Here is a 27,570-nt window from a genome sequence, read left to right on the forward strand (position 1 = left end):
TATCTTGATTGGCTGGCAACATTGTGTTACTTTATTGGAGGCCTTTAGTGCAGTTTGGCTCCGGGTAAACGGACAGCTATCATTAGTTTAAGACTGAACTATGCACCCTGACTAAAGTACTGACAGCCAACGGCTTCCACAAAAGCAAAATCACCGGTTTGATCCACAAAAACACACTGAGACATAATAGAGACCCAGAAGATGAACAGACCTATGGAACAGCTGTCCTGCCCTACATAAGAGGTACACCACAGACAAAATTAGTAAGATACTACACAGACACCACATCAAGACTGCCTTCAAAACAGACAGAATAATAGCAACCATCCTTAGAAACCCCAAAGATAAAATTGACCTGGAAAACCAAGGCATATACGAAGTCCCCTGTGCATCATTCCCGGCCACATACATTGGACAGACCAATAGAAGAATAAGTACCCGCCTGGATGAACACAAAAATGCAGTCAAAAAGCTGGAACACACTTCCTCACTAGTCCAACACATGGAAGCCACAGGTCATAGCATCAACTTCAATGGCACCAAAACCCTAGCCACTATAGAAAACCCCAGCCACAGAATCATCAGAGAAGCCATAGAGATTGAAAAAAGACCAGAAAGCATGAATAGAAGAGATGATTCCACCAGACTGTCAATCATTTGGAAGCCTGCACTCACAAACAAAAAAATCTCCACACCACAAGCCAGGCAAACCCTGGGCACAAACAGATCCCCCCTAATACCTCCAGCTCAAACACACCCCAACCAGGCACCCAGATGAAACCTAGCTTCCTAACTAATGATAGCTGTCCGTTTACCCGGAGCCAAGCTGCACTAAAGGCCTCCAATAAAGTAACACAATGTTGCCAGCCAATCAAGATACAAAAAGAGCCAAAAAACAGACAGAAGGTATCAGAAACACCAATCAAGCAGAACACAGCAAACTCCAAGACCAATAAACACAGACCAAGACTCCCAACCAATCAGGATAAAGAAAAAACCATTCTGGCATAGCAATAGGCTGCCCCAAATTTAAATCTGAAACCACTGTAAAGTCTGACTCACAGATGAACACTATACAGAAGCCTGATGATGGCAGATGAGATTCTGCTGAAACGTTGCTACAACTTTAAAAGCACAACTACTATGACGTGGGAAAATACCGAACTAAGCCGAATGCCATATATATATATATATATATATATATATATATATATATATATATATATATGTATGTATGTATGTATGTATGTATGTATGTATGTATGTATGTATGTATGTATGTAATAAACAGTAAAACCAAAACCAGAAAAAAATGGCCCATAGCTACATTTCCATGGAAAAATATTATAGAGCAGAGCAGCTAAATTTGGAACATCCCAGCAATCCATTGGTTTATAAGTACAGTTTTTAAAGTATCACTTTTACCAAGCAGACCAAACATAATAATAAAAAGGTTCAAATCTGTTAGAAGCTCATTAACCTGTGTAATGAAGCAGTGTCAGCTACTAGGCATGAATATCTGAGTATCCTATCTGGAAATGCTAAAGATGGAACTGAGAGCTTTTGAATGCACAGCATCTGTTCTTTCACTGAATCATGTCTTCATTCCAAAGTAGAAAAGTGCATAGGTTCTCAGGTGATCTTTCATAGAATACATTATTGGTAAAGGATCACTGCACTCATGATTTATTTGTGGATTATCATAACCTTGCTGGACACAGAATGTTCAGCTACATAAGCTTTTCATCTGATGAAGTACATCTCTCCTTATATCCTTGCTGTTTCCATTTTAGTACATGGATGGTAGGTATTTTCTTCCCAGGTTTTTGATAGGAGCTCTTTTTTTAAAAAAAAAAAAAGTTTGCTCAACTTTAGGCGATTTGTTTGTGGTCAGGTTTCTTTTGCCACTTGTTCATTTATGTCACTAACTTATCGGTAAAGTTTGCAACCATCTCTGTCTCTGTGTGTGCTTCTGTCTGCTCGTCCTAATATAGGACCAGAGTGGGATGCAAATATTTTTACTACCGGTTCTGTGGGCGTGGCTAGGTGGGCGTGGCCATTTGACTGGGTGGTGGTGGTTCTTCTTCTCCTTCTCCTTCTCCTTCTTCTTCTCACATCCCCCCCACGGTCCTTTTATTTTGTTTGCCTTGGGGAAGCCTTCTTCCTGAAGCAGTAAGACAGCGAAGGGGAACCCAGAAAAGCTGATCGTCAGAACAGCTGATTGTCGGGAGGGAAAAAATAAATACCTTAAGGAGTGACTGGGCAGGGGAAAATGCAGTCAGCGATGTCAGGTATGTGCCGATATCGCGCGTGTGTAATAAGGACTGACTGGGAGGGGAGGGATGGGTGGAGAGGGGAGGGCCAAGCCAGGGGCATGATTTGCCAGTTCTCTGAACTGCCAATAATGGTTCCAACTGGTTCGATAGAACCAGTCCGAACCAGTAGAATCCCTCCCTTGGATAGAATGCTACTTCTTCTCAATTGACACTACAGCAGTTTATTGCAACATAAGTAAGTAAGTAAGTAAACATACAAGTAAGTAAGTAAATAATAAACACCCATAGAAGCACCACCTCCAAAATTACAACTTTGTTACACTTCAATCCTTAGATCAAATGTGGAATAATGAAATTAGTCTGTAGACTTGTCTTTTAAAAAATCACTGCTGCGCAGAGCTAAATTTCAAACTGTTTCACTTCTGTTGTCTTTTTCAAAGATTATGGAAATTAATAGGAAATGACATTTTGACATGAATTAATCTAACCTTTGCTCTTTGCATCTGTAAAAGAAGTTTCTTGTACTATTTTGCTAAAGATGGGAATCATTTGTTAGGAATTCATTCTGCAAGAGAATTGTATCCTTTTCTATCTGGTTTCTCACCTCTGCGATTTGCTTCAGAGCTAGACACATCCTTGGAAACAATTCCCAGGAACATCTTGCTCCATAGATAAGGGGGGGGGGAGCTGCCCAGGAGCATGAACACACAAGGACAAGGGATACTGTGTAAAATAATAAAGTATGGACAGAGCACGGACAAAGAATGCTCCATGGATAAAGAAGGGGAAGGCATGGGCAAGACATTGCCCACATTAATAATGAACCTTTGTCTCTGATTGGATAAACTTTGTTTCTATCAGTGTAAAATGTATATAATACTCTGAGCCACTCTCGCAGTGTATGGCTATTCCTTACATGCATTTTGTCTGTATGTTTTGGACATAGTATTCACCCAGACTTTTTGCTTTGGCCAAAAAATTAAAAAGCTGTTATTTTTGCACGCCTTGTCTCGAGTCTCACTCTTTGGCATCTCAATGGCTCAAGGAAACTTCTGGAACCTTGCATTAGTATTACCTAAACAACTCACAAACTAGATAAGAAATTGGACTTGGTGTCCTGAATGGCCTTTAATTCTGTGGTTCAATGGGGAAAAAAAAGAGAAGACCCAACAAGCTTTTCTTCACAAATTTACCTTGCAAGAGCTGGTGTAGCCATACTACTCTGTACCCCAATAGCCATGGGAATAGCCCCACAGTGAATGAATCCAAGTTCTTCTGCCACTGCAGTGATGTAGGAAAAATCCAAATTTAGGCCGCCATATTCTGAAAATAAAAAAACACATTACCATTACAAACTGATTTAAAGTTATAAATTCTACAGTCATTATATAGCTGCTTTGCATAATGTAATAAAGCCACACTGGCCCGATATTTCCTCTTTGCATTGGGTAGACTGGGCCAAAGCCACCCGGACTGGCCCCTTACATTTTCCAAGGCAGTCCTATGGGCCAGATCTGACCATATCATGGGCCAGATCTGGCCTGCAGGCCTTGTATTTGACACTCCTGGTTTAAAGAATATATAAGGAAAAAGGATGCACAAGAGAATAGCTAGGTATGCTGCCACTACTTCCCACACTATGCCATCCTTCTGTCTAAGGCAACTACCTCACTATAATTCCTGTCCTTGGAGGATGCAAACAGGTTACTTTGACTGGACTATGAGGCTTTTATTCTATCTGCTTATTAGGGACTTTGATTGAGAGTCCCAGAACAATAATATGGGTTGCAGGATCTCTCTCTCTGCAATCATTTTACAGTAGTTAATAAAACAACTTTATTAACAAAAAGAGTATATTATTCCAATCCATTATATATACAGAATAAGTTATTTTTATTTCAGGTTGATCAGTTACCTAAATTTCTGCCCTAGGTTAATGAATACAGAAATATTTTCTCACATACTCCAGGAGAGTAAATCTAGATCCAAAAGGTACTTGTTGATATGGCAGAGGACATATATGAATAAATGAATCAAACTGATGCTTGAAGAATGAAACAGGACTTTAATGTCTACCACTAAATGTAGAGAATCAATAATTTCCAGCAAATAATTTATTATGCATGCTTAATAAATGAGGGAATGAAAAATTGGAAGAGCCCATGTATAATTGGTATTATATCTTTTAAGAGACAAGAGACTTATTATCTCACCATATTTTGCTACCAACTAAACTAAATTACCTCTTCTGTATCCCCACAGCTTAAAAGTGCCCACTGGAAACTAGGAAAAATAAATGCTATTGAGTCCTGGATGCTTTCTAAGCTTGATTGTTTGCTTGTAGATGTTTCATCACCCAACTAGGAAATGTCATCAGAAAGTATGTTGTATAGTAAATCTAGAGTCTTGTTTGCCCACATTCTAATCAAAACACTAGAAAAACTATTTCAAGAAATGTATGAAATAGGCATAAAAGTCTGTATTTGGAAGTTCAGAGAAAACTAGTATTCAAAATGCAGCATTTCTCCTTCATAAAGAAAGCAATTTAAAGATGCTAATGGGTGAAATTAGATATATGTGTAATAATATTAATGCAGTGTTGAGTGAGCCAGTTTGTAAGATGCTATATATCTCAGAATAGGGAGTAAAGTTGGCTATTATCACTAGCTTAAGGTTGTTGGGGGGCAGGAAGATTCTGTTCTCAATCAAATAAAAACCAAATATAAATTGTATTAATGCTTATGAGAAAATTAAAAGCATGCTTATTTCTTTTAAATTATATCCATAGTGTTCCATTTTAGAAAGATTTATGGTTTTATAAATCACTCTTGACCAACAATATCTTCAAAATAATTTATCTGCACTGTTCATTTAATATTTTATTTAAAATTATTTATTAATGCTAGCAATGACACAATGAAATCTCTATTTCAATCTATAGTTTCTACACATCTGAAAAATGATGTCGAGTACAGCTCTTCTTTATACTATATTGTATATTTCTTGCAGAGCAAATATTTTCAAAAAGAAGAGGCTTTGTACTCTGTTCCTATCTTGCATAAAACTTGTATAGCAAAGTATAAATGCCTTTGCAAATGTTTATAGATACACTTAATATGAACTAGCCATTTGCCACTACCTGGGAACACTTATAAGCATATATTATCTTTTATTGCCTTAAAATCCTGAAGTAGAAAATCAATCAATTATTTGCTATTGGAATAATGGCCATAGTTTATATGCATTTTATTAGAAGGTTCTAAAACAGGTGGTTGGACTAGAATAACTCCAAGGTCTCTTCCAGTTCTATTCTGAATTGAAGGTTGCAATAGCAGATTTTTCCTACAGAGAACTTCAAAGCAATTCTTGACATAACTGCAGTTGAAAGCATTTAAATTAGATTTAGGCAAAAAGAGCAGCATACAGCATATCACAAAAATGAGCAGTAAAAGGATTGACAGTTTCTCAAAGGTGAGCACATCACAAGAATGGGGCAGGGGGAAGGGAGAAGTGTTAGTTGCTATTTTAGAATTGTTTCAAAGAATGATAGTATCCAACTGAAGCTTCCCTTTGTGACACAGACATACATACTAGCGGTGGTGCAGTGGTTACAATGCAGAACTGCAGGCTACTTCTGCTGACTGTTGACTTCCAGCAGTTCGGCAGTTTGATTATGACCAACTCAAGATTGACTCAGCCTTCTATTCTTCTGAGGTCAGTAAAATGAGCATTCCGATTGTTGTGGGCAATATGCTGACTCTGAAAACCGCTCACAGAGGGCTGTAAAGCACTGTGAATCGGTATATAAGTCTAAGTGCTATTGCTATCTGTGGTTAGGGGTATCAGATTATATTGGATCTTTCTGGGCCTTCTGGATCCTTTAAACAAGAGGTGGGGAACAATTGTAGACTTCAATTCCCAGAATTCCTGAATCTGCCAATTCTGGGAGTTAAAGTCCACAAATCATAAAAGGGCCATCATTCCCAAACTGTGGAAACTGTTTTTCAGCCTGGTGCAGCTGGCTATACTTCTATATCTCCTACTCAGGAAAGTCTCCAGAGCCCAGGGAGGGCACAAATGCCCCCTCCACCGTGGTGCAGGAGGCCAACTAGGCCACGCCCACCCAGCAACTGGACAAAGAACCCATTGCTAAAAAATTTAAAACCCACCCCTGGTTGTGTAGCCCTTTTAGTTACTTTAGTTTTGTTCTAGATTCTGGTCAGCTGTATCCTTTTTTATACAATTGTTTCTTTGCATATTTATTTGTAACTGTTGAGTAATCAGGCAGCCTTAAAATACTGATGAATAAAGACAATAAAAAAAGAAAATATAAATTATAACAGAAGCTATCAGAAAGCCCCCATGTCCTTGCTTATAAACTAATTCATTCTGTTTGCATAACATTAGATAAAACAAATTTTATTGCCTACTGTAGGTCAGACAGACACGAGACCAGGTACACACACAGAGCACGTACAAAACGAAGTAGAAACAGTATGTGTGTCAAGTCTATATAGAGATGCACAAAAATGGACAAAATAAATAATCTTACAAAACAGAATAAAAAATCTTGTAAAATAAATATCTTTAATTTAGTAAATGGGCTCTAGCAGAAATGAATTCAATGTACAAAACTAATAGGAGGAAATAACATTGGGTTCATTCTTTAATTTGTGGAAGGAAGTTAGGAAGGACAGGCTGATACTTTGTTCCTTCCTTTAACGAAATGTGTTTCTTCTAATCCCCACTATATTTATGCCACGGTCTTCTTGATCATTAAAAATATTATTTTTAAAAGCACTTGATGAACTCATTTCTTAACTCCCAGAAAAACAAACATATACTTAAAAAGACCAGATCTGAAAGAAACTACAGAGTTCACCTGTCTTTCTCTTGGCTTGCCTATATTACACAAAATTCCTGGTAACAGGAAAAAACATTGGCTGTTTTTCTTTAAAAAAAAGAACAATGTGTATATACTGACTTCATTTTATTTGGAACAGTGGATGCTGAGTCAAACAAATCTCCCTGACTTTTTATTAAAAAGATTAGAGATAAATGTAAAATGTAAGGAAAGAGAAAAGGCAAGCTAGAATATAAGAAGTTCATTGAAACATATTTATTGCAAAAGAATCTATAATCCGCTCTTTAGATATACGTCCCTAGCAGTAAGTTCTCTCTAGAGCATTTTTGCTGAAAACCAAAAGTAAATGCCAGGTTTTGGCAAAACATTATAGTGACAATAGAATGCTGAAAACAGCCATAAATGTGGGCTGGTTGCCAAGGGCCCAAAATGCAGTTATGAGATTGTGGGCGCCTGTCTCAACTGGGTCATTAGTACCTTCGGGGTACTTAACTTCAAACAGTGGCTAAATGACCAGTTGTAAGTCAAAGAATACCTTAATGAATGCTCATATAACTAAGCTTATAAATACACATTTTAAATATATATAAATTTTTAATTAATACATGTGTGTTTGTACAATTTGTACACAAGTGTGTGTATATGTCCATATGTAGAGTGAATATTAAACAATATTTTCAATCTCATGTCACCAACAGATTGCAGTACTGATATGCTAGAAACTATGACGCATTCTTCAGTATCTGTTCTTTCATTTCAGTTGGTATGAAGTTACTGTGAGAAAAGATTGTATTGCTGTTGATGAATGAAATACAGTGCATCCAGCCCTTTAAGCAACATGTAGTGGTTGAATTTTTGCATGTCAAAAGAGTTCCTCCAACTGAAATTCCTCGTGTTCAGCCTGAATGCAGGTTGTTTATGGTTATGATTGTGTTGATGTGAGTACTGTGCACAGCTAGGCTGATAAATATAAAAATGGTAAGCGGGGAAAGTTTATTTGAGTAATCAAGAAATGAACTACCTATGATAGCAGATGTTAAGTTTCACATGAGAAGGGTTGAGAAATTAAAGACAATCAGATCATTCAGAGGAATATTGTCCCAGATTTTTGGAATCAGAAGTTGCTATTCATCTGGATTTCCCTGAATCCTACTGTTATCAACTCAAAGTGCTATATTAAAATATTCAAAAGTTTGGAACAATGATTAAGCAGAGTTCAGAAGCACAAAAAAGGAAAAATTTGTTGTAATGTGCTAAATCCTGGTCTCACACTTTTCAGGCTAGCCAAATGACAATTACAAAATTGGATCTCATCATCTTCTTCCATCTGCCATACAGTTAAAACTTGGCATACAGTTAAAACTCTGCCATAGAGTTAAAACTTGGCACAATGCAATTTTCACCTTTTCCAAAAGCTGAAGAAAAACTTTTTTGAACATCTGTTTAACTCAAATGCAGGGGTAGACAGAATCTGGCTGAAAAGACAAATATAGGTTTCACAACAACTTTAAGAAGTTTGCCCATTGTTGCATGAAGTGAATGTTGTGATTATGAGGAAAAGCAAATACACATAATGAAAAAGCTGTTGACAAGCATTATTTAATTCAAACATTTGTCTTAAGCTACTCAAAATGTTTTTATACTGCCGAATGAATTATACTGATGGAGAAGATATGGCAGAATCATTTTAAGACACACGAATTCTATGAAAAGATGTATAAACATATTTCTAGAAATTTACTAAAGTCTTTTGAAATACTAATTTATATTTAGTATACTTAATTTAATATTAAAATATATTCCAGATTATAATAAAACTTGAATTAAAAAAGCAATACATTTTATTAAAAATACTTCTGAAAATAAATGAAAAAGTAGATTGTACTAGGTACCTGTATAAAGCACACAGCAAAAAGGTAGTAATAAAAATTAAAATATGGAAGACTGGTCTAACAGCACTTAGAAACATTTTATACTAATGTATGTTGCCTTAGGAAAGCATTGTTTTATATATTCACCCCTCCTCTTATAGTTATTGTTCAAATATTGCATCAGTATTTTTGCTCAGAAATAAAAACTTACATTTATTTATTTATTTATTTTGTTGGTTGGTTGAATGTTCAAAATACTTTTAAATACCAGTGTAATTTTATGTGTGTTGGGGAGGGACTTCCAAACTTAAATTGGTGGAAAATTAAACTTGGTGGAAACTGGTGGAAAACTCATATTTTTTAAAAAAAATTATAAAGTATTTAGAACAAAATTATCTTGATAGGTTAATAATGCTGCTTTGAAAAGAGCCATTTCTAATGCATCTCTGTTGAATCTCAAGCTGCTTTCCATGCACAAGTACTTCCTTGAAAACTGTCTATCATAGTCCACACGCCGAGAGACATAACCTCATGAATAAATAAAACATTGAAAACTTGATGAATAACATTTTACCTAAAAAAATAAATACTTGAAGATGCAGAAGAGGAATAAAAATAGCAGTTCAGAAGCAGAGAGAGCGGGGAGGAGGAGGAGGAGGAGAAGATAGGAGAAAAACTTAATTAAAAAAATGATATATCAGAATGTTTTCACATCCAAGAGTGGAAGTAAATAAAGGTTAAGGACTAAACCAGAACAAACATCTGAATTCAAGAGCTGGTTGGATCAAGACTTTTCCGGCTGAGCAAATGGACAATTCCTAAAGAGCACATTAAGTTCTGCAGATACATCGTATGCCTACAATTTACCTTCAGTGTTGCCTACAATTGAAACTCAGAGTCTCGTGAAAACTGCCTTTGTATTCAAATCTGTGAACCATGAGTCTAAAATTAACTTATGACTTCTTATTGACTTCTGGTTTATTGACTGAAACCAGAGAAAACCTAGCTACAAGCAACAGACAATAATATCTGTAAATTGCTTCCCTTGGCTTTCCCTTAGTAAAAATTTGTTCTGCCAATTTACACAGAATGATAAAACTGTGGCTGTAAAACAAAACAATATCCAAGGAAATGAACTAAAGCTTGCATTTCAGTATTACATAGTTTGGTTCAAATCTTTGGGTAAAACCACACCACATCAAACCCAACTCAACCCAACCTTTTATATATTATTTCTGACAAATTCAAGAAAAAATATTTTAAAAGTGTATATTCCAAGTTATTTGATTCATAACGTGTCAGCATTCTAAAGTTTATTTTTACCAGTAAAACATATTCTAAGTACAATGAAAAAATAAATAAAAAGGAAAAGATTTTGAACTGAGAATTAAACTCCTGGGCATCTGGGAATTTTTAAATTTCTTCCCCACTTTTCTTTTCCTAGCAAGAAATAATAGAACAGGTTTTGAAGAAATGAGAATGTGACAGAAGGTTAATGGATTTTTAAGTGAGATGCTAAATCCTAAAGGATTTTATGATAAACTCTTGCATATTTTCCTGCTGAGAATTATTAAGGGAGAAAAAATTAGCCTATGGACTATGAATAAAAGCAGAGAAAGGAAAAGAAAGGATATCAACATAGCAATTCATTGAATAGCTATATGAATCAATATACAGGTAACCTAGGATTTGGATTTTAACTCTCACAGAAGAGTGAGAGTAATCCATGCAGCCCAGTAATCCAGATTTAAACCTAACCTGGATGACTATAAATTAAACTGGGTATTTCCACAAAGGAGTTTCAATGAATGAAGCTCATTGAAAGAAAAATCACGTCATCCTCAACTTACAACCAGGGGTGCCTTGTAAAGGGAATCGGGGCCCATTCCTTCCTCATAAGCCACCCAACCCACATTGCTCTTCTCCGTTCTTCCCTGCGTGTCCTAGGTTGATGTCGCCTTGGTCTTCATCTGAACCCTCTCTCCCTTGTTCTACCTCTCCCCTCCCCTGCTCTGCCCAGCCTGATTTTGCCCTTCCCCAGTTTCATCCACAGCCAATGGAGCCATTCTTCCATTCTATGTCAGTTATTCATCTTCCCCTCAGAGTCAGACTCTGACAGGGGCATAATAGAGACATGTGTTACGTGAGTTTTGTCCCATTTAATGACTTTTCTTGCCAGTTTCTAAGTGAACCACTGCAGTTAATAAGTTAGTAACTCTGTTGTTAAGCGAATCTGGATTCCTCATTCACTTTGCTTGTCAGGTCACAAAAAGTGATCACCCTCGCCTTGGGACATGGCAACAGTCATACATATGAACCAGCTGCCAAACATCTTAATTTTGATCGCATGATGGTGGATACTGCAAAGATTGAAACTTAGAAAAGGGGTATAAGTCCTTGTTTTCAGTGCCGTAGTAACTTTGAACAGACACTATATGAACTGTTGTAAGTTGAGGACTGCCTGTTCAAAGATGTTGCATACATTTGTTATCTTGTCTCTGTCTCTGAATAATAAAAGCAAAAAGGTAAGTAATGAGCAATTACTGAGGACTGGTTCGACCCAAACAATGCACTGCAGTCATATGGTGCAAAAAAGCATTTTATAAACCTGCCCTTATGCGAAGATGGTGGATCATGGACATTGCTATGTCCTTTTCTACAATGTGTATTCATAAAAGGTTATCTTTGATCCAACAATCACTCAAATTTATATTCTTTTTCCTCAAATTGAAAGGATGCATACACCTGATTTTACATTTAGAGAGAAAAACATGAACCCCAAGATTAGTTCTGTATTGTTCTGTATTCCCTACTATTATTAAGTAGTCACAGGTATATGAGATTTATCATGGAACTGGCCATTCTTGTGTGGGGCTAGAGTAGACAACCAAAGTCCAAAAATTAAAGCAGCTTGTTTAGTGGCAACATCTCTGAAAAAAGTGACTTATGGCCAGTTTTCACACTTAGAACCACTGCAGCTTCCCCATGGTCACATGATCCAAATTCCAGTGCTAGGCAATTGGCATGTATTTAGGATAGTTGCATGACCTCAAGGTCATAGAATCATCATTTATAACCTTCCCAGGTGGCTTACAATTCACTTAACAGCTATGGCAAAAGTGTTGTAAAATGAAGTAAACTCACAACTACCTCATTAACCATGGAAATTTTGAGCTCAATTGTAGTCAGTCATAAGCTGAGAACTATTTGTATTTAGTTTCCAAGTTTCTTTATTCCAATCCCTTGTATTAGCAGATATATATACTGAATATAATTAATGAAACTTGATGTGAATTTTGTTTTCTTGGTCATGGTTCATTTTCAAGGGCTTGACCTAAGAGTTTCTAGTTATTTCTGACCCTGCTTAGTTTCTTTTAAGGTTAACTGATGTCTATTAAGTGTGCAGAACCTGAATATAAGAATAAAATGTTGAAATATACCACCCTGTGAATCGATACTATAATGGCAACTCAGTATGATCTGGAATAGCTTCAAAATAAGTTACATAAAACTTGAACATTTTTCTTGGCAGAAGAAAAGAGACAAAAATACATTATTACTAAGCTTTTGTTCCATTTTGTCCTATAATTTAATAACATGCATTCATAAAAATTCTTACTTTTGACTATTCAAAGCATAGATTTGAAGTATGCAATTAACCCCTATTTGCTTTTCAAAGATGCTGCATCAATACAGCATTAGATATAAGAAAAAAGGAAATTTATGAAAAAGCCTAAAGTAAAGCTTTTTTAAATACTGTAAACAGTCCATGAGAAGAGATTTTAAAAGGGATGGGAGTGGGGCAAAAGATTCAAAATTATAAAAAACCTGAATCCAGCCCTCCATCCAAACTATCTTTCTTAAACTTCCTTAAAACTGACTATAAACATATATAATTAAATAAAATTTGAAGACTGCTTCATGTCTTATTTCCTCACAATTCCCAGTGATTTTCATAACTTCTAAGTGACCAGAATTAGGCTACCTGGCTATTTTCAACGACTTATGGTATTCAAAAATCTCAAAATTATTAGCTCTTTTCTGAATTTTAGCTGCAATTCCTATTTCAGACAGCAGAAATCGCAGAATATTTGACAGACAAAAAGTGAGTATCTAATATAACTAAACTTAATCATCAACAATACAACTACACATAAAAACTATTAGACCACACATTCAAAGCTTCTATTAAGGAAACCAAATGCTTAAGAAAGCTGGTTTCCTCAGTTAGCTGATTTTAAGTAGAAAAAGAACAATCTCACATGATAGCACATCCTATAATGCTTCAAGATCTGCTCAACAATAAAACCACTGAGCAAATGGACATGTTCAACTAAACCTGTGTATTATTAACCACACCATTCTTTTGTAGTACAACCAGTTCTATCCATCCCTGAGTGGAAGACAGTACTGTGCTTGGAACTTAGGATACTTTAAGATTTGCAGAAATTACTTAATTAAAGAGAAGTCTCCCCAGAACAGCCCAATAATGATTCAATATGCTCTTTGGCTACAAATATTATTATGCAAATGATATAGTAAAGTCAGAAAATGGACATGAGTAGCTTGCAACAGTCACGTTAATATTTTGCTGCAGTTTAATTTTCAGGCTGTAAGACTTCTCAGTTTGCGTATCTTTAGGACTTTTATTTCTTGTATACTTTGCAAAGTTTCATAACAAATAGTCCTTAATCACTTTAAAAACATACTTCCATAACACAGAACATTGAACATGGAGGGATAATTAAAGTTAAAAACAAATACATTTAAATCAGCTAATTAAAACATCAAGTAGAATTATTTATTAAAGAAGTTTATGAAGATTTATAGTTTGACAGCTCAAGTAAAAAACAAGTTCTAGTACCATATTCAAAACATGTTCCACATAATACCTGCTTTAGATTTTAGAAAAAAATGTATTTGCTGGATTTTGTATTCCAGTCCATTCAACTTAAAATGCTATAATTAGGATGTATTTAGAAAGATCAGCCTCTAAATGCTTCAGCCAAATATTAAACATGTTTTCTAAATTACAGGCAATTATTAAAGTATGTTCCTTTCTCACCGGTTGGCTTGTCTACTCCAAGAAATCCAGCCTCTCCAAGTGATTTAAAAACTTGGTGTGCTGGAAATTGTCCCTCTTCTTCCCATTTGTCCACAAATGGATTGATTTCTTTGTCAATAATCTGTATTTGGAAAGTAAGGGAAGGATGAAAATAGAAAAAGGTTACAGACTGAAATTACACCTACTGTATATGGCAAATATTATTATTAGAGCATTAATTTATTCCATGCTTTCCTAAACAGAAGCTCTCCAGCTCTGCTGAACTACAGTTCCCATTATCTCCAGTAAGTATTAAGACAATCAGAATCTAAAATCATAGGGTAGAATGCTGCTTTAATGCAGAAATTGGTTTACTAATTCTAATTAGGTTTGATGGACTTAAACTGGCTCAAAATCAGTTTAAACTTGAGTTAACTGGATGGAAGACTTGGTTACCAACCCTATATATAGTTTAACTATAATGTTTTAGTTTTCTGAGTTCTTCATTCAAATCTAAATAGATACTTAGTGACATGAAGGTTAATTTTTTTAAAATATTTTATCTTTAAATAATACACAAAATTGTACAAGATGCAAAAAAAGGCAGTAGTTTATTTCAGAAGATGCTGGCACAAAATCAAGGAATAATTTATACTGTCGGTTCGTAAAATGTCTATTATCCATGGTTTAATCCTGGGTAAAAGTGCTGAAATATTGTGGAGACAAACTAAAGGAAAGGGTAATTTCTCCTAGCTGTGTCTATTGTGCTACTTTATGATGCAGTTGATAGGGTCTTGTAGGTGAGCAAGAGTGATATCCATAGGTAAGTCTGTAAGAATTCCATCTCACTAATCAGAATTTCCATTTAATCATATCTCCATTTGGAGTATTTATAACTGTATTTGTATAACTGACAATATAGGAAAAACATTAGTTTCTAACTGCATAATAATCACTTTTACTCAAGTCAACAGTTCAATGCCCATGTTGAAATTGCTTAGTAAACAGTAGCTCAATTTTTCTGTCTATTTTGAAGGACATTATCACCTGATTGCTGAACTCCTATTCTTGTTGATTGGCTAAATCAACCAGACTGGAACAGGTCCACTCTTGAGAAGTAACTAATGATTAATAAAAGGAAGGATGTGTTCCTGCCTGCTTCAAAGAGGAAGTTATAAAACCATTACTGAAAATAAGGTCCTTCCCTTGATCCAGAGATCTTGTTTAATTATAGGTCAATCACAAATATTCCATTGCCTGAGTAAGAAAGATCAAGAAAGCAGTAGCTTCGCAACTCTAGATATATTTGGCTGGCCTGATTTTCAGAATCTATTTCAGAGGTTTTATCTAGGACATGATAACAAAACTGTTTTGTTTGCATGATTAGATGACGTATGGCAGATTGGGAAATAGAATACTGCTAATTTCTCTAAACCTCCTGTTCGCTTTTAATACTGAAAGGACATATTGATATGAATCAATCTAACCTTTGCTCTTTTGCATCTGTAAAAGAAGTTTCTTGTACTATTTTGCTAAGGATGGGAATCATTTGTTAGGAATTCATTCTGCAAGAGAATTGTATCCTTTTCTATCTGGTTTCTCACCTCTGCGATTTGCTTCAGAGCTAGACACATCCTTGGAAACAATTCCCAGGAACATCTTGCTCCATAGATAGGGGGGGGGGCTGCCCAGGAGCATGAACACACAAGGACAAGGGATACTGTGTAAAATAATAAAGTATGGACAGAGCACGGACAAAGAACGCTCCATGGATAAAGAAGGGGAAGGCATGGGCAAGACATTGCCCACATTAATAATGAACCTTTGTCTCTGATTGGATAAACTTTGTTTCTATTAGTGTAAAATGTATATAATACTCTGAGCCACTCTCGCAGTGTATGGCTATTCCTTACATGCATTTTGTCTGAATGTTTTGGACATAGTATTCACTCAGACTTTTTGCTTTGGCAAAAGAATAAAAAAGCTGTTATTTTTGCATGTCTCGTCTCGAGTCTCACTCTTTGGCATCTCCGCAGCTCGGTGAAACTTCTGAGAGCTTACAATACTATTAACTATGGTATTCTTCTGTGCTATCTGCTAGGATCCAGTTTTAGAGATATTTCATAGTTCTTTTGACCCTCTCTGTAAGCAAACTGAGAGCTGACTTCAGGGAAGGGATGAAAGGGGCATAATAGGAGAAGGAAGGAACAATCTGTTAAGGAGAGATTTAGAGAAAAGATTATACACACAAAGAGTAGATTAATGTCTGACTTCCTTTTTCCTTAAGTCTAACAACATGGTTCCATGTCCTGGTGTCATTGTAATATGTACTTCCCATCACTGGCAGGCTGTGATATGAAACACAGACAGGAAAATACATAAAGTAATGATCTGAACACATTGAACAGGAGGTGACTATGTAGAAAGCTGATAAGAATTCAATGTTGGAATCTGATGTTTAGAGGCATCTCTAGTTAGCTACCTCAGCTTTTTCCAAGCTTAACTATATATCTGTCTCCAGATATATTGGAACTACAACTCTAGAATGTACAAAAAGTAAAGAAAATGGAAATGAGGAGAAGATAAAAAGACACAAATTATAAGAAACTTGAATAATTCTCCTACCCAAACCACAATTAAATTACCTCCATCCCCCCAAAATATGGAGTACTCCTCCTTTGAGGTTTTAAAATACATAATCTGAAACTAGTCCCTGATGTGTGGTCAGATTTTAGGCTAGAATTGAAATAGGGTGGTTTTTTTTAAATGAAAACATTTTCTTACAAATTTCACCTTTTATTATTAATGCTTCCGATTGTAATCAATATTTATGCTTGCAGTTCAAACCTTGCATTCTCAGCAGCAATCTGCAAGAGTTTATTTAAAGACTGCATGATTGGGAATTTTGATTAAAGAATATCTCAAGAACTATTCACAGTTGAGAATAACACTTTAGCAACCGTTTAGTAAGAGGCCAGTGAATTTGTAAAATACAAGATTTTGTATCATTAAGTGTGTCTGAATGTTTTAGTATATCTGACTATTTGAAAAAAATAACAGCTCATTTATGTTATATTACTACCAGAGTTCTTCTGTGTCTGGAAAGTTAATTTCTTTTTATGACAAAATAATCTGTGGAAGAAAACTATCAAAGAACATATCCTACTGGAGTTCTTTTAGAATAATGTAAAAAGCCTTGTAAAAACTAAAATTAAGATCAATGAATGATAATACAACAGGGGCAACAATACAAAATATCTTACTCATTATTTCATTACTTATATGAATAACCATTTTAAAAGATCTTTTATTAACATTTTCACTTTAAAATGTTCTATGTTTTATGAACTCAGGCAATGATTCTAAGTGCAATTATTGTGTTAATGTTTCTATTAATGAATTCAATAAGCAGTTTAATGCTTAATGTCATGATGTGTTTCTATAACTGAAGGTATGGGGGAACAGGTGAACTCGATTATGAAATCATCTGTATTAAAATAATACCCCATTAAAATAAAAAGGGGAAAAAATTGCTACTGAAAAGCTAGAGTGTTAAAGCCCCTTCCTTTAAAATCCACTGAAACAACATTCACATAGGTAAAATGGTTAAAATAGAGTACTGGGTGAAAATTCTTCAACTCTGTAATGGACTATGAAACTCATTGGAGATCCTCCCAGACACTATCTAATTGAGACACCATGCTAAACTAGTTGGTTTAATCACGGTTTGCTTAGAATATTTTGCCAAATCATAAATCAGCTTTCAAGCCCATGCCCAGAGATGAGACAATGAGACACAATTGAATCGAACCCTTTATTTGCTTACACCTAATGGATAGAATTTTGCCAAACTAAAACTATAACTTTTTAACCTACTAGATATATTTTGAGAAATCTAGGGTGTGGCTACCGTGAACTTCTTTCTCTTCCTCCATGCAGCCTGGGACTGCGCAGTCTCTTAATTTCAGCTTCTTCCTGGGAAATCTTTGAGTCAGCAAAATGCTTCTCTTCTGTTGCTGCTGCAGTGTACATTTCATCCTAGTTGTGCAACACCTGTTAGCTTTTGTGACACATCAAGGGTTATCCTTTAAACTAGGGCAAGATTAGGATTAAGGCAACCATTTTGTCCTTTAAATCACATCATAATGTAAAGTGCCCAAATGTTTATCCAAGCCACTTAGCAAGGCCATTGGGGATAATGTATCCATCAGCATAACTAATGAAATTTTTGGGCTCTATTCTGGCCTGAAATCTATTTCTTGTAGGGCAGTGGTCCCCAACCTTTGTGGCTTGGCAGCCCAGTGGGGGGGGTGTAGAAGGGGACTGGGCTGTGCGAGCAGTGAGCTATAAACATGTAACTCAATTTGCACAAGAGTTGAGTCAGCATGGATATGCACAGCTTGACTTATTCAAATTGAGCTGCACATGCATGTGCACACACATTGTTCACCCACTCACAGAAGTCGAGTTGCACGCATGCGATGGCCCACCGTTCATACAGCCCAGTTGTAAATGGCCATGGCCCAGTAGTGGGCCACAGCCCAGGGGTTGGTGACCCTTTTCTAGGGTTTCTGGAGTTTCAGAGCCATGATGAAAATAAAATTGGAGTCAGGTCGCAAATTATTCAAAATAGTTGGATTCTGAGCCTTATTGATGATGAACTGCAGCTCAGCATGTGTAAACGTAATGGGAACACCCATTTATGCAAAAAAGCATTTATTACTGCTCAGATCCAGCCTCCAACCAACTCCTGAAGAGTAGTCTTAAAAAAACATGAAAGTTAAGGGATCCAAGTCAGAAGGGGAAAAGCTGAAGTTATAGAAAGCCTATCTATTTCATAAGGAATCATAGATTCAAACTGATATAAATATCACTCCACAGAATGAACCCCAGTCATCTTCACTGGCACTAGGATTCAACCCCATTTGAATCTGAGAAATTTTATTTACCATGTGCTATAGGAATTTTTTATTGCACCTCTTCACATGTTTGTTTTTGTGTACACCATCTTTCCCCAAAAGGGAAAAGGAAATGAGGCACTTTAAAAAAGAACCAATAGATACAATGGGAATGGCAAAATGTTTCCTCTGTGTAGGCTCAAACACGAATTCTTACTAGTGTCTAGGGGACTCTAGGCAGTCTCAAGATAGATATTCATCAAGCTATGTTAAAGGCATCTCTGTTCATCTTCCTGAGCAACTCAGTAAACCAATGAAATTCAGTAGATTTGCAAGAAGAAATAGGCTGCTCCACTGTAACCTGATCAAGTGCATTGATTCTGGTGGGCAATTTAATAAACTGCTTTCAGTTCTCACCAGATCCTCAGAAAACTTCCCAAGCACTTTCTGATTAAACCTTTAAATCAAGGGAGATTAAGAAAAGGCATCAAGGGGTGTGTGTGTGCAGTCTTAGCACAGAAATAAAAGTGTTTGAAGTATGAGGTGAAATAACATACATAATCAGTTCCCAAGATTCTTTAATCTAATCCTCTTTCAATGTAATAAATCAAGATAAAGGAATTTTATGAAAATGTGGCTTTCTTAATTACTGCCACATATCCAAATCTAAACCCAAGCCACTAATAAATTTAAAGTTTCGTTCCTCATTGAAACAAAACCTATACATAGAGGGATTGTGCAAAGTATTCCAGGAATTTTGCTGGTTCTGAGGTTTATCAAAGTTGACATCCAAAAAAAGCTTGGGAAATTCAGGATTATCCCACCTCCTTCTCCTTCTCCTCCTCCTGCTCTCCTTCTTCCTTCCTCTGCTCTTCCTCCTCCTCTCTCTCTTCCTCTCCCTGTTCCCCCCCTCCATCTCCTCCCCTTCTCCTCTTCTGTCAAGGGAGATGCCTACCTTACTATGATAAGGGTTTCATTATTGCTTTATTTCCACAGGAGGAGGTTATTTATTTGTTTAGAAAATTACATTTAAGAAACATTCTCTGCTTCTGGTATCCCCAGTGATACCATGAGCACTAGTGTTTTTTTGCAGGCCACGTTTGTTGTATCATTTAATTATATTTCTTTTAATATTATTTATTAAAAATAAATAAACCAAAGCTGGCCTACTCATAAGCGTAAGTATACTCATAAGATTGTTTCTGGACCAACAATCCCTACTCACAGTCACTCATGCCTTCCCATCTTGACTACTGCAACATGCTCTACATGGGACTGACCTTAAGGACATTTGTTAGCTCCCGTTGGTGCAAAATCCTGCAGCCCGCATGGTTTTGTGCAGATCTTGGTATGTGCACATATATCACCTGTCCTGTGGGAGCTGCATTGGTTGCCGATTTGCTTCCATGTACAATTCAAGGTGCTGGTTGTGACCTTTAAAGCTCTTCATGGCTTGGGAACCAGGTTATGAGCTCACATCTACCCAACCCACCAGAGCGGGTAAGCAAGGAATGTTGTAGGTCCAATCCCCTAGGGAGATTCACTTGGTGGGACCCAGAAGAAGGGACTTCTCCATGGTGACTCTCTCTCTCTGGAACATCATTCCCCCAGACATTAGAATGGCCCCCATTCTAACTCTCTTCTGGAAGGCTCTGAAGACCTGGTTCTGCCAGCGGGCCTGGGGAACCCACAGCAGGATGGAGCCCATTAAATGATTCACATGATGTGTTGTCACTGGGGGTTGGGGGTTATTTCATTTTATTATATATGTTTCTTTTGTTAGTTTTATTATCTTTTATATGATGTTTTATATTTTTGTAAGCCACTTTGAGTCTCCAGGTGAGAATAGGCGGCAATATAAATCTCCTAAATTAAAAAAAAAAAAAAAACAACTAGCAGTGTTAACTTTTGTTACAGGAATATCCTTCTATGCCTCATAGGTCCTCCATAACAAAGGTTATATTTGATGTTACGATAACACAGTTTGTAAAAAAAAAAAAAAGATTAAATAAACTAGAGTGGTAGACAATAAACAACCTGGAAATTTAGTGAAGGTGCAGTAGATTAACTTTACTAATATGACTCCTGTAAAAAGATTTCCTGAGATTTCCCATGCTCGTCACGATACATATATTAGTGAATGGAAAAGGCCCCCGAATAGCTACTATTATTCAGAGTGTTCTCTGTATAGGAGCCATACCAGTGAGGTTACAACATACATTCAAATATCAAAATTTCCCCACTGGCTCAAACATTCACTTCTCCATTCAATCCCAAGAAACTACAGATTAAATTTTTTTTCATTTGATTCCTTCAATCTTTTGTTGATTGAAATATTTCCATCAATTTCTAAATACCCTATTTTATTATTCACTGGAATTGTAGAATGAAGAACTGCATGTAGTATCCCTTAGATTAGAGTGTATCATTACTGATATTTTATGAAAGCAAGGCAGATGCATAAATATCTCTATGTTCAGGATAGATAATAAAAGAGGATAAGCAGTTCTGATTAATTGTAACAAGCTTTTGTTACTTTCTCTCCCAAGAAATTCTAAAACACCATCCCTAAAAAATATTGATCGTGACAAATACACTTTAAAACAGAAATGGTTAAAGTTCAGACGTATGTTGGGTGACCTGCATCTGGAACAGATAAAATGGTTATCTAGTAATTAGCTTTTATCTTTCCCAATATTTCCCATAAAATATTGGGGTTTATTTTAAGTGTGGTTTATTGGATAAGCTAAAATAAAATAACACACACTATGCCAAAATCAAACAATTTGTTCACCACAATATGAAAATCCCGTTTTCTAAAATTGTTTTTTTTTAATTCACTGCATCCTCAATTTAATAGCAGCAACAATCCTGTATGTTTTTTACTTGATTTATCCCAATCTACCTTTTGCTAACCAGATTGTTAATGCCAGTATAGCTTCTATGAATATGTAATAGCAACATAACTTACATAATTGTGTAAAATTATTTAAGAAATAAAGAACATTAAGAAAACAAATGGTTCTTTCCATATCAATCAGTCAATCTGCGGAAGCTTTTTTTCCAGAAATCTCTACTAAGAGACAAAACAGATGAAGACAAGAGAATACTGTGAATGGGAGGAGAGAGATGCTAGAGTGTATTTTAAATATTTGCTTGATATAGCAGCCCACCTCACCTTTGTCACTTACTAAACTTATTCCTAAAAAAAAAGAAAAAAGAGTAAAGGTAAAGATTCATCATGCACATACGTGTTAGTCATTTCCGGCTCTAGGGGGCGGTGCTCATCTCCGTTACAAAGCCAAAGAGCCAGTGCTGTCCGAAGACATCTCCGTGGTTATATGGCTGGCATGACTAAACGCTAAAGGCACACAGAACGCTGTTACTTTCCCACCAAAGGTGATCCCTATTTTTCTACTTGCATTTTTACATGCTTTTGAACCGCTAGGTTGGCAGAAGCTGGGGCAAGTAATGGGAGTTCACTCCATTAAGTAGTGCTAGGGATTTGAACCGCCAAATTGCCGACCTTTTTTTTTAGATACATTAAATATTTTAAGATTGTAATCATGTATTTCTTTACATAGGAAGAGGACCCATTTAACTCATCAAAGTTACTTCCAAATACAGATGCTGTATTACATTATTGTTTCTCAACTTCCAATATCTTAAAGATGCCAAGTTTGAAAAACACTAAATTATTCTATAAACCAATATTAGCTAACAGACAGACTTTTTCACACTTTGGCATTGGATGAATTAATATTGGTTGAAGATTAGTATTTTTAATTCTTGAGTCAAACTCAAGGCCCATGGGCCAGATCTGGCTGCGAGGTGGTTAGATCTGGCCCGTGAGGCCATCCGAGAAACAGCAAAGGACTGGCTTGTGGAGCCTCGACCTGACACAGGACCACCAGCCCCAATCTGCAACCTGGTGGTTGCCATCCGAGCCAGAACACGACCAGTTTTAGATCTGCATTGCCTCAGCCCCACATGCTCACAGGAGGTGGCAAGTATGTGGGGCCTGGTGTCCCTGATGACTGCATTCTGAGCACATCCCTTTCACCTACGACACCAGCCCTCACACATGCTTGCTGCCTCCTATGCGCATGCTGAGGGGGTGGGGCTGAAGCAGTACTGCAGATCTAAGGCTGGCTGTGGTCTGGCCCAGATACCCACCACCAGGTTGCAGATCAGCGCCACGCCTGCACCAGCATCTCCATGTCTGGCCTGCTGGCCGTGTGTGTGTGTGTGTGTGTGTGTGTGTGTGTGTGTGTGTATGCGCATGCACGCACACATGTGCAGGGGGGAGTTGTCTGGCAGCAGTGGCTCTGCAGCCTCCTGCGAACACCAAGCTGACCCTCCAAGAGGCAAGCATGGCAGTGGCAACAACACAAGCAGCAGACAGAGTCAAGGGGGAGGATGTAATCCGGACCACCGGAAATGGCTGCTCTATGGTCGGGGTGGGGCAGGCAGCTGCCCAGCACATCCAGCAGGACAGATTGCACGCCTACTCCTGCGCCTCTTCCTCTGGCTACTCTCACCACCATGGGCTAAGACAAGATGGGGCAGGGGATGGGGCAGCTGCTGCTGGACACCATCAGCCTGCCTACTCCATCTGTTTTTCCATGTGGTTGGAGAGCAGGTTGCCACTGGTCATCTCCTCGGTCCCCTCATGGGTCTTGCTCTTGACCCCCTTGTGAAGCGTGTTCCCCTTGCACACCCAACACACCTAGGCACTGCTGTGGGCTGCTGCCACCACCGAGGCCACCAACAGCTCACACAAAACCATTAGGCCGCTGCCTCTCAGAAGACCCACCCAGCCCAAAGGAGGCAAAGCAGCCAGCTAGAAAGGCCTAGTAGAGCACACCCAGGCCCAGCAGGCAAAAGACAGCCATCCCGATTGGGGAAAGCCAGATCCCCATCAGTACCATGGCTGCCCAGGCCCAGCCAGGATTGCATGCCTCCCGTCTCTGCTGGGCCTAGGCAACCATGGCGCCGTGGATCTGGCTTTCCCCACTCAGGATGGCCTTCTTTTGCCTGCTGGGCCTGGGTGTGCTCTATCACCTCACTAGGCCTTTCTAGCTGGCCACTTCACCTCCTTTGGGCTGGAGGGTCTGCTGAGAGGCAGCAATATGCACCGGACCCGGGGTGAATTGGGTACATGAGGGGAATGTGCTCCATGTGACCAGCAGCGACCTGCTCTCCAACCACAAGCAAAAATAGTGGGACAGAGTAAGCACATCTAGCAGTCCGCATCGTGTCCCCCCTCTCTGCCTGCTGCTGATGCTGCCACCACACCTGCTGCTTGGACAGTAAATATGGTGGTGGGAGTGGGCTCTGGATCCACAAAGTGCACCAGCAGAAGGGCTGGTGGGCTTTAGCTGGAAACCATCATCCCCACACATAAAGGATGGCAAGCGCACAGTGGCCAACAGTTTCCGGCAGCAGCCATTCCATTCCCTGCCTTGCCTCACCTTATCCCACAGGACAAGCCTACCGCCCATCGCTCTACCAGATACCTGCATTCTTCCCCAACCCCATCCAGCCCCACAGGTACCCCCTACAGGATCGATATCAAGCTTGCCCCAAGCCATACCCAGTCAGCCACAACCACCTCAGCCACGCCCTCCCTGCCCCTACCCAAGGACAACCACAATGCTAATCCAGCCCTCAGTAAGGTTTTAAAGGTTTCCCCTATTTCCTATCCAGTAATGACTGAATCAAGGGGAGAGTGCTCATCACTGAGGGAGCCTCCATTTTCAGACAGATGCTTCCATCATTATATGGCCATCATGAAAATACCGAATGCAATAACCTTCCCACTGAAGCAATACCTATTTATCTACTTGCATTTGCATGATTTCAAACTGCTAGGTTGGCAATACTGAGGTGAGTAATGGGAACTCCTCCCATCTCATGGCGCTCAGGTTTTCAAACCTAGGCTGTCGGCTTTCCAGGTGATAAGACTAGCGTCTTAAGCACTGAGCCGTTGTGCTGCCCCAATTCTTCTAAAGCAGTCTGATTTTAATTCATGAAAATGTTTACTTAAAAAAATAAATTGTAACTAAATGTTTAACATCTATGGGCCTCTTTAAATTGGTGTCACTACAACATCTTCTGTTCCAGATCCTCAGCACTGTCTGTTCCAGGAAGCATGAGATCAGTTCCAATCAGGGGGCCTCTCTTTAGTCCAACCCCTGGTCAGAGATGCAGGTCAGGGGTCCCCAACCCCCCAGTCCATGGACCAGGACCGGTCCATGGCATGACATCCACTGATCTACGCAAACCAGTGAAGCCCCACTCTCAAGATGCAGGCAGCACACGAAACTACGCCCCCTCCATTCCATGGAAAAACCTCTCTCCACAGATCCAGGTCCAAAAGATTGAAGGCCACTGATGTAGAGCAGCGGTTGCCAACCAGTGGGCCTTGAGAAAATTTTGGTGGGCCACAGAGAAATCTCACCCCCAGAGCACCCTCCCAAAGCAATTAATCCAGGCTGCACAGAAACACAAGGCTGCACCACCCACATAGCCTGCGGGAACCCTCCCCGCCCACTCACTCCTTACCCGGTAAACTTGCCTGCTAAAATTGCTATTTTTCCTTTTTCCGACCATCATCTGTTCTGCTGTGCCGGGAGATTTAGATTAGCTAGGAAGCAGAAAATGGTTGGATTTCTTGCTTTCTAGCTAGTCTTTAGATCTTCGGCTCAGCGCAGCTGAACCTCCCTTAGGACTGAAGGTTTGCTTGCAAGCAAATTCAGTGCAGACTCATGGCAAGCAAATTTGAGAGACTGAGCTAGCCGATGGCAGATAGATAGATCACTGAATGATTCTGTGAGCAACTCAATCTGTCTGCTTTGCCTGATTTTGGGTAAAAATTGCTTTTTTATATAAAAAAAATTCAATATTTACATACATGGTGTGTTGTGAGTTAATTTTGTGAGTTTGCTTGCTAGCAAAATTTATGTGACAGACTGAGCTAGCCAATGGCAGATATAGATTTCTGAATGAATCTGTGATTCTGTGAGCAACTCAGTCTGCCTGTCTGCTTTGCCTGATTTTGGGTAAAAGTTGCTCTTTTTTTATAAAAAAAATCAATATTTATATAAATATTTATAATATTTACATACAAGTCATGCCCAGCCAGTCACATGACCACCAAGCCACACCCACAAATTAGGCCATGCCGACACAACCAGTTAGTGGTCCCTGGGATCTAAAATTATGGGTTTGGTGGTCCCTGAGGTCCAAAAGATTGGCGACCCCTGACGTAGAGGGTAGTTAAACAGTAAAGGAAGAGGAGCTGAATGATAAAGCAAGAGAGAGACAGGAAGGGCCTATCATTTCTCTGCTGCAGAATACATTGGTGCATATCCCCTTTTGCTAGGCTGGCTTTGTTACCACTTTTAGAAGAGCAACAAAGCCATAAAGTATTTAAAAATAACTTGCAAACAGCAAACAATTATAGGGAGAAGCAATTGAAAGGTCAATGTAACTGTAAGGAATACTTGTGGCAAAATAGGAAACATCAATGGGGAAAGTAAACTTTAGGTGATTATCATTTTCTGCTACCTCAAATTTGGGTGGATTGCACTTTAATTTGGTTGTGGGAATGAGCCCTTAGAACTAAAAGTAATTTTTCCAAAAGTCTAACAACTATGAAAAAGTCAGAAGCACCACTGACATTTGCTCAATCTGAATTACAAATGCTTATACACTGAGGTAGATTATTATTATTTATTTCTGCGAATATTTTAAAAGACGACTCAGAACAGAGATGTTTCATTTAACACTATCCTGCAGTATATAATAATATAATTTATAGTAAAGTATACAATATAATAAATATTTGTTAACAATAGTATGAAGCATAAAGTTTCCTGCAGGGGAGCGGGGAATAAAACGAACTGCCACACAGCACTAGAAGGTGTAGCACAGGGGTGTCCAACCTTGGCAACTTTAAGACTTGTGGACTTCAACTCCCAGAGTTCCTCAGCCAGCAAAGCTGGCTGAGGAACTCTGGGAGTTGAAGTCCACAAGTCTTAAAATTGCCAAGGTTGGAAGAACACCTGGTGTAGCACTTTTGGTCTTTTAAATCTTAATCTCTTCATCTATATGAACAATAATAAAACTCCGACTGAGTGAATCGGGAGATCTGTGTAATTCCAGACTTGACAAACTTTGTAACATAAACCCAACAGTGATCCAAACTTTTTTCCACCAAGCGATCTTGAGGCGCGCTGACCTCGGAGAAACCTAGTTCCAGGCTCTGTCCCCTGCCACTTCCCTATAACCAACGAAGTGAGTAAAAGGACAAAAGCTAGTTTTGCCTTCCACACAAGATCTAATAAACGAGTACCTTTCTCAGAGACGCTCTTAAAGCAAAATGGTCTTCCGTGTATAATAGGTGATCTCCGGACGGGGCGACACTACTATAAGAGCGGTGACTCGGATTAAGCGAACAACTTTCTGGAAAGCCTGCAATTGAGACGCCAACAAAACGTCGCAGGGGTGGTTTGAACAACTTCATTAGCTCTTTAGTATTGAAAAGAGATCTCCGTAAGATCGCCATGCTGTTGGATACTGCACGACTGGCGCATGCGTTGTCGTTCGAAAA

General features: G+C 38.2%; 1 protein-coding gene across 1 annotated transcript in view; it reads right to left on the reverse strand.

Moving 5' to 3' along the window:
* The window catches only part of LOC113417340 (putative acyl-CoA dehydrogenase 6), a 58,249-nt gene extending 30,679 nt beyond the window's left edge, over window positions 1-27,570 (reverse strand). Inside the window, exons 1-3 of the mRNA XM_026675678.2 lie at window positions 27,313-27,570; window positions 14,077-14,197; window positions 3,470-3,599 (exon numbers count right to left, since the gene is read on the reverse strand). Of these exons, the coding sequence (XP_026531463.1) occupies window positions 3,470-3,599; window positions 14,077-14,197; window positions 27,313-27,525 (464 nt within the window). The 5' untranslated portion in view covers window positions 27,526-27,570. The remainder of the gene's footprint in view (window positions 1-3,469; window positions 3,600-14,076; window positions 14,198-27,312) is intronic.

This window comes from Notechis scutatus, chromosome Z (assembly GCF_049901735.1).
Source record: "Notechis scutatus isolate UNSWTSFEM ecotype Mainland chromosome Z, rNotScu1.2, whole genome shotgun sequence".
NCBI classification, from domain to species: Eukaryota; Metazoa; Chordata; class Lepidosauria; order Squamata; family Elapidae; genus Notechis; species Notechis scutatus.